Source organism: Pollachius pollachius (genome assembly GCF_949987615.1).
Source record: "Pollachius pollachius genome assembly, chromosome: 6".
Taxonomy (NCBI): Eukaryota; Metazoa; Chordata; class Actinopteri; order Gadiformes; family Gadidae; genus Pollachius; species Pollachius pollachius.
In genome coordinates, this window is record NC_136939.1 from 8,111,927 (window position 1) to 8,120,639 (window position 8,713).

The 8,713-nt window shown below is 45.5% G+C and overlaps 1 protein-coding gene across 1 annotated transcript; it reads right to left on the minus strand.

Moving 5' to 3' along the window:
- Window positions 1-369: 369 nt before the first annotated feature.
- Window positions 370-5,906, minus strand: hspb1 (heat shock protein, alpha-crystallin-related, 1). Its single transcript, XM_079738933.1, has 3 exons — window positions 5,386-5,906; window positions 2,598-2,661; window positions 370-1,029 (listed from the first exon to the last, which is right to left on the minus strand). The coding sequence occupies exons 1-3, from the start codon at window positions 5,831-5,833 to the stop codon at window positions 885-887; spliced, it is 657 nt and encodes a 218-aa protein (XP_079595059.1). The 5' UTR covers window positions 5,834-5,906; the 3' UTR covers window positions 370-884.
- Between the last annotated feature and the right edge of the window lie 2,807 nt (window positions 5,907-8,713).

Sequence of the window (8,713 nt, forward strand, 5' to 3'; positions counted from 1 at the left end):
TTGATGTGTTTCTGTGTTTTTCCCCTCCATTTGTGAAGTTGGATTTAATGTTGGGAAGGCACACATTTTGCAGAATAAAAAAAACATAGATAATTGAAAGGAGTATACAATTATATATATTGGTGTTAACTGTAGGGAGTAAAAATTAAAAGTAGTCCGAAATTACTCAAGTAAAGTAAAGATACCTGAAAACTGTACTTAAGTACTATTTCACATTCACTCTGCATACACCTCAATTAAAAATCTCAAATAGTTCAAATTAAATGATCAAAATCAAGGTTAAATTCCAGTCTTTTATTGAAACACTAGTTGAAATAAAGGTGCAACGCATGCCATTATAAGCTGAAACATTCAAACCTTCATTATGGATATCAGCCATATAAAACACATTTAGGACCAGATAAATGGGAGGGGAGGGGCCCACACATGGATAAAATAAATGCCTTTGGGTCAACAATGTGGTTGGAGAGTGTATACCCTCTCAGGGGACATTGGTTTACCAATTTGCAAAGTCTGTTGTGGTTTGATTGTGGTTCTATCATGCACAGGCTCTCTGGTCTCTCTCTCTCTCTCTCTCTCTCTCTCTCTCTCTCTCTCTCTCTCTCTCTCTCTCTCTCTCTCTCTCTCTCTCTCTCTCTCTCTCTCCACGTGAGACAGAGACATTTGTTTCGCCCAATTGTTTTATGATCCATTTTCAGAAATGTACACACGTCTGTGTAGGAAAGTGACAACACATACTACGTGTATGGGTATGTTTGTGTGTGTCTGTGTTTCTGTCTGCATGCATGTCTGTGTATGTTTCCAAACATGAGTTTAACTGCGTGTGTATGTGTGTTTGTGTGTGTGTGCATTTTAATCTACACACAAATCAGTCCTCCCCGCTCTTATTTCTTTGCCACTTCGTTCTTCACGGGGATGGTGATCTCAGAGGCCTGGATGGCCTGCATGGCCAGCGGGGCCTCCACCGTCAGCACGCCCTCTGGGGACAGGCTGGACTGCACCTTCTCAACGTTGGCCGTGGGGGGCAGCCTGCACCGAGGGGGACGGCAAGGGCAAGACGGTTAAGAGTGGCGGGCTGTTGTTGTTTTCACCCACAGTCCCCTTTCAATTAATTCAGTCTGCAGTGACGCCATTGGCCGTGAGAATCCTTGACAGCCAACGATTCCGAACCTCCCTGATGGAGGAGCCATTGTGGTAGGAGGGGGTGTAACTAGGCTAACTTAATGAAGTCATTGCAGAGAGAACATTCTCTATTTATTCACTGAGAAGGAATGGGACAAGGACATGGCGCTCGTGGCCACTGGATGGCACCGGTGTTTTATTACAGTGCTGTATCCCCGGAGTTAAAAACGTTTTTTAATACAGTGCTGTGGGCTCTGAATAGAAGCAGTGCTTTAATACAGTGCAGTTTCACCTGAATTAAAATGTATTTTTAATACAGTGCTGTGTCCCCTGAATTAAAACAGTTTCCTAATACAGTGCTGTGGCACCAGGACAGCAGCATTGTTTTGATACAGGGCTGGGGCCCCTGAATGACAGCAGTGCTTAAATACAGTGTTGTGGCCTGTGGACAGCAGCAGTTCTGTTTTAATACAGTGTTGTGGGCCCCGGAAAGCAGCACTGTTTTAATACAGTGTTGTGGCCCCCGGGTGATGTAGTGTATTAATACATTGTTGTAGCCCCTTGACAGCTGCAGTTCTGTTTCAATACAGTGCTGTGGCCCCTGGGTGGCAGCAGAGCCACGTGAAACTGAACAGAGAGAAGGAGACAAGAGGTAAATGCTATGGGTAGAAAGGCTGCGGTTTAATTTTCCCAAGTGAAAGGGAGGAGAGCTATCAGTAAGAGCCAGCCCTCCCCAAAGCCGGAGCAGTCTCAAACTCAGGACACACACAGTAGGCCCGATAACATACAGAGTGACCCACAGTGAACTCGATTCAGCTTGGAACAGCATCTCTATTTACGAGAAAAGTGCAGTCACACCATCACTAAGTCACACAAACAAAGGCAATATTTGACTTATTACAGCATTCCTCTCAAGCAATGGAATGCTAGAAGATGCCGACTCCAAAAAAGGGAAACTATCTCAACCATTAAATTCCTTATAAGTTAATAAAGAAAGCTGTTTTGTCTATCCTACTCTCTCGGGGTCCATCCTGTCTTTGTTATTTGATATTCCCCATGCTAGGATCTTCCCAGGTGAGTTAAATCCCCTTGGATCAGTCCCCTATGGGGCTGATCAGCCAATCACAGCACCACCGTTAAATAGCGTTATTCACAACATACTTGTGCTATAGAAACCAGTGCTCAGAAACAAGTGGAATGAAAACGACATTGAAAGAAGGAAGTAGAAGAGTTCATCCCTTGTAACAAATGCTATGAATCACTTTTCCAAACTGAAAGTATAAGTTATTTTGCAATCGATAAGTCATACAGCAACTCATCTACGTCCAAGAAGTTGCACGGCCTTTACAAGGAAGGGAGGGAGGGGAAAAAACACTGGTTTGGACGTGTGGAATCCGCTGAAGTAGACCTTCTGCTCATTGTGCAGTGAATTACACCTAATCATATTCGATTTGAAAAATAAAAGCACCACTCACGTGTATTTTCTTGTGAAACTTCTTGACACAAAGCCATGCTCGTCCTTTCTCTCCTGATGGTTACCTGGAAACACAAAAACACAAGGTCAGTCCAGGGTCGTTTGCGCTCTTGCCTTAGACTTATGAGCAGAGAAGGAGTGATAATATATGGTAGGAAGGCAACATCAACTGGTTTGAAAGTTACATAACAGAAAGTGATAAGGGGTGTCATAAGGGCCTACCTCTTCAACAACCATTTTCTTATTTCTCTTGACTATTTAAAACAAGGATATTTGGTAGGCTGAAAGGCCTGTTCCTCGATTGTTTTTGTACGGTACTACTTCATTGTGACACTTCCGCTTCCTTCAATTGTTTATACCACTGGGGTGCAACAACGGCGTCTGTTGAACACCTCGGCCCTCCACAGGCGAATCATAATTTAGCATATTTGTTTAGCTATTATTTTAGTATGCTCTCCATGAAAGAAATCAGAGCACAAAAATGACGGTGTATTGAGGGTGAACTGCTTCATCTTTGAATATCTCCCACAGCAGGCTATGAGAGGTGCAATCTGTTCAAATGCTGACAAACATATGAGAACAGCCCATCTCAAATACATCCAAGCGTTACATCTCCTCCTCTCCCCGATGCCTCTAACATTAAGCTCAAATTTCTAAACTCCATTTAAAGCTTTCACCATCTTAACCCAGCCATAGCCTGCGGCGATGCCAACATTTCTGAAGCAATTTCTAATCTCATTTCTAAAACCCCTGGAAGAAAAGGATATCAACCGAGACATGACAAAACAATATGGATGGGTTTCAGCATTGCAAGGCGCTGTAAAAACATAAACAAACACTCTCATTGTCACACCTCATAAAATAGCATTTCATTATCGCCCTGGCAGAGAGTCTCCCCGTGTTATGATAAAGCAGCTAGAGCTGGATGGATAGAAAAAAAAACCCACAGAGAGAGTTACGGCTCGGTTGCAGCAGAGCAGTAAGACTCGGGGCCTCCACCTCTCTGTTCTGCCAGGCTGCACCACTTGTTGTCGTAGATTAAACAGCTCGGCGTCCCTGGCACTGGCGAGCGTGTTTGTTTTGACGACGGCCTGATAAAAGCAGCTGCCCACCGGGGCCCGTCCTCCTTTTCAAGGGGGAGGACGGCCGATCACAGGGCTACTGATATTCTGTTGGATGAGTTGTTGTACTTTAGAGTGGTGCCATTTCTCTTCAGCCCCCACTCTCTCTTCCTAGAGCTCTCTCTCTCTCTCTCTCTCTCTCTCTCTCTCTCTCTCTCTCTCTCTCTCTCTCTCTCTCTCTCTCTCTCTCTCTCTCTCTCTCTCTCTCCCTCCTACCGTAAAGTATCTAGAGGAACACAAAGTTGCACATAGAGCAATTTATTTTCTAACTCATCGTAGCGGATGACAGTTGGAGGAGCGTCCACCCGTCGAGAGAGAGATCGGAGCTTGCACTTAGCGGTGCACTGAGCTTTGTGAACTTCGTCTCGGTTTGTTTGCCTTTGTCGCAAAGTGTTAAACACAGGATCATCTGTTGATATGAACTCAGTTTGGATTTCATCAAGCGTTTAAGTAGCAGACAAACAGTGTGAGTCAAAGCCAACGCCGTGACTCTAAATGAGAATATTCTGTCCGGTGACACCCCGTAACAATGTGAAGACATGGGACTAGCGGCTCGCAGGATTTATTTTTCTAGGTGATGTCCAAAAAGATTATCTCCTGTTGTATAAGTATAACCTGTTATTATGATTGTGCGTGAGGGAGAAACAATACATCTAACGGGAACAGGATTTTGTCTGCCCTTCCTGAGTCTGTTCCACCTCAGGCCCACATTTCTTTCTGCCTGTGTAATGAAAAAGTGAGGAATCTGGACGGGTGGGTGAGGCTGTCTTTTGGGCGCAGATCCAACACCCCCGCCCCTCCTAACCCCAACCTAACCCTCTCCACCCATCTGTAAGTCAGAGCATATTGTTTTATGATGTTGTTTTATAAGACTGTCTGCAGAGAGCCTCAACATCACCTTTTTTTAATTTAGTGAAGTTGTCTTATAGGCTTGAGATCCTGGAATAAGACCAGTGGGCGGGAGCGATAGGGAGAGACAGACGGATGGAATTTGAAGGGGGACAAAGAGAGCAAGAGAACAGATGGAGAGAAAGAGAGACAGAGAGTGAGACTGAAAGACAGGCACCTTTATGAGCCAGTACTGAATGTTGACAGCTCAGTAGATTTTGTTTAATTACCTTCATTGTTATTCTCATCATTAGTGTTTTAATCATTGTCATGATGTTTCTATTACTTTGGTTCTAACTTGAAACAGTTTGCAGTCTGCTTTGATGTTTCATTTAGTTTTGCTGAATGAGTCACTGTGCCTGGCTTGAATGGACAGAGAATCAGAGAGACAGAGACAGAGATGGAGAGGACAGACAGAGAGAAACCAAGGTTTAAAGAGAGAGACAGAGACAGAGAGGTATAGAAAGACAGAGAGAGACCCAGGTTTAAAGAGAGAGACAGAGAGAGAGACCCAGGTTGAAAGAGAGAGACAGAGAGAGAGACCCAGGTTTAAAGAGAGACAGAGAGGTAGAGACACAGTTGAGAGACAGGTTTAAAGAGAGAGACAGAGAGGTAGAGACAGAGAGAGAGAGAGAGGTTTAAAGAGAGAGACAGAGAGGTAGAGACACAGAGAGAGACCCAGGTTTAAAGAGACAGACAGAGACACACGGAGGCACACTGTAAAACCAAAAGAGCCACCCCAGACAGAGAGAGAAAGAGACCAGCGGGGAAGGCACTCACCGGAGATCTCCACCACGCCGTCCTTGGTCTTCACCACCAGCTCCTCGGGGGAGAAGTGATTGACGTCCAGGCACACCTTCCAGCTGTCCGCCGTCTGCTTGATCTCCGACATGCCAGTGCTCATCTGCCGCGACATGGCCCTCGCCTGCTGTTGTGCCATGATGCCGCTGGGGATCACCATGGGCGTCATCATGTGGGGGGCCGCCTGGTGGGGCATCATGGCCTGGGCCGCCATCATGGAGCCCATGTCGGGGCTCATCATGGAACTCATGAACTGCGGCCTCATGTAGCCGGGCCAGTGGCTGGTGGCGGGGAAGGCGGGCATCTCCTCACACAGGGCGGGCATGCCGAAGGCCTGGTCGAAGATGCGGCTGCCCTGGTGGTACTCGCGGAGGGGGTCCCAGCTGGGGGTCCGCAGCAGGGTGAAAGGAATGCGTCTCTCCGACATGGCTGCTGCTGCTGCTGGTTTTGGGGGTGATGGGTTCCGACTGGTCCTGGTCCTTTTAAACTCTTGGAGGAAGTGTTTCCTTAGTCGTGTTGTGAAGTGCTGCTCTGTGTATACAGTGCTTTTAAAAGGCTGTGAGGCCCAACCCCTCTCTCGGGATCAACTCTGAACCCACCTACCCCCTCCCTCAGTACACTCCCTCCCCATTCTGGATATATTTGGAAGTCACTAGAAGGTCTATTTGAGGCAGGCGGAGCAGCAGAATGGAATCCAGAGCACTGGCTCTCTGTTAAGTCTTTTTAACCCCCCGGCTGGCTGGTGTTAGTAACACCGCCGCTGCCTCCCCTTTTCCTGGACGTCACGGAGAGCTGGAAGAGTGTCAGGGGAGTTCTAGTAAGCATAAAGGCTCCGTGGATGTATAGCTCTTACATAGAAGCCAGCCAGCTCAGAGTGACATCATGTCTCTCTTCAGTCACATAAACCCAACAGTGGGCTAACTAGCTAGGAGGCTAGCTAGCTAGAAAGACAGACTGTTATTGTACTGGAATTTAAATGCATTTAAAAAAAAATCTTTATTAGCGCTTTAAATGAAAATGATACTAATGAAATAATTCCAACAAATACACAAATTGTACAGTCTGTTTGAGTTTATTGTCAGTTATAATAACTTGTACACTACAAATGATGACTCTTGTAGAATCAAAAGGCTTATCAATATATTTGAACAGGTTTGCTGGATATCATAGCTGGGCTAACTGGCTACGTGGCCGATGGGACACTGGGGGTGACAGAAACAATGGCGTGATGAAGACTTGAGAGGAAGACATGGGGGGTTCCTTGACATTGTCACCGGTGTCCTATCCAGTGGTGCATCACCGAACACTAGATCTGAAGCAGGAGAATGAGACCAGCTAGGCTAACTGCTGGATCTCCGTGCTAGCTGAAGGACATCTAGGATAGCTCAGGACTGCTTGGCTAGCTTAGGAGTGCTAGGCTAGCCCAGGACTGCAAGGCTAGAGCTTGATTCCTAGGCTATCATGCTGGACTGCTTGGCTATAGTGCAGGGTCGCTATGCTAGTGCAGGCTAATAACCAAGGTTCTTCAGACAGATGCATGGAGCCTAAAGAGGCATAGAACAGAGGAGGGGATATATCGGTCTTCTAAATTCATCACATAGTCATTTTTGTTCTGTTTCATTCTTTTTTTTAACGAACAGGAGATCAGATTTAAATGTCTGACCCTTTACTTCGTGATACAGGAAGAGTCAGGATAGGAGAGTTTGCAAAAGAACAAACATTTTCCAAATGCAAACAAAGACAATGGCACACTTCTACTGGGTACCATGGGCCACAGCATCCTCGTCAACCTACACCGTAGCCCCCATAGACACAAGCAACAACCCTGTTCACTAATCTCTTGCTATAAGTAGCATAAATGTTGCTCATAATTAAAAACAGCATCAGGGTGAAATAAACACGTGTACACTTTGAAATGATCAAAATGGTCCGCAGCATCTGCCCAGGGTGTATGGCCTGAATGGCGCAACACACACTGCTGGGCAAATTAATAAATAGTCAAATAAATAAATGAACCAATAAATAATACATAAGGAATAAATAGTTCATAAATAAATCGGTGGTTAAAATAGACCCACATGAGTGCATGGATACTTTTTGCAGACAGTTTTACTTTTCTTTTTAACTGTACAGTATCATAAAGCTGCCTTTATAGTAGGCGACATACTCAAGAGTACTCTTACATGTTATCATCCCAGGTCAATGCAGAGGAGGCACTCATCTCACACACACACACACACACACACACACACACACACACACACACACACACACACATTTGTCAAACGTCATAAATAACACCCACACACCCACACAGTCATAAATAAAGTCATAATCAGCGGAAAAGTGAACAGGGAAGGGTGTTCAAATGACGGTAATACGCTTTCCTTCACATCCCTATGTGTGCAAGTCGTTGACATACTGTACAGGTCATTCGGAGGTGACCAGGTGCACCCTGGGAACTGTAGTCGCGGGACAGGGATGATGGAATGGAGGACGGTGGGATAGGGTGGGCGTGTGTCCAGGCATTCTCCTACGAGCAGCCTCTCAGTCTCTCTGCTGATGCATCATGCTATGTGGCAGTCTCGTAGGCCTCCTCAAATTACATAGAGTATACAGTGCATAGGTTACCAAGCCAGAGCTTATAGGATTTAAGGATATATACATATGGACTAATATGATACAACTGTTCTTTTTTTTAACTTCTGTCGTCTCTTCTTCACTGTTTGTTTTCCTTGTTTTTTGATCTCTGTGCTTTGATTAGAAAAGATCAGAAGTTCGTATCGATGTCGGTTTATGTTACTGGCCATTTGTATCTCATCTCGTCGTCTCTTTCTTGACTTCTGTTTGTGTGTGTATGCGTTTTTTAATAAATACCTTTTTTTTGGTTGGTTTTCGGCTTGTGGAAGAATACAGAGAAAGTGCAAACACACTTTGAGATTTGTTCTTTAGGCTCGAGCGAGGATTTCAACCAAATTAACCCAAAGAATAAACAGTTTGGATGAGGGTCCACTGCAGGTGGGGATAACATTACCGGGGATATTTTAGAGTGGTGGGTTTGTTTCGAAGGCTGGGCCGCTGAACTGTGAGCTCTGCAGTCGGTGAAGGAAGCTGTGGTTTGGCAGATCAGAGTCCAAGAAGAAGCTGACACCCCCCAACCACTGACTGCCAGTACGGGACTCCCATTCACAACCCATTCAAACTACCAACACATGACGATCCAACCCGAACCCGGGGTTAAAACCATGATTTTCTTTCTTCTCCCCATCATCGTCACCATCATTATCCCTTCCTGGGCGTCGCCCTC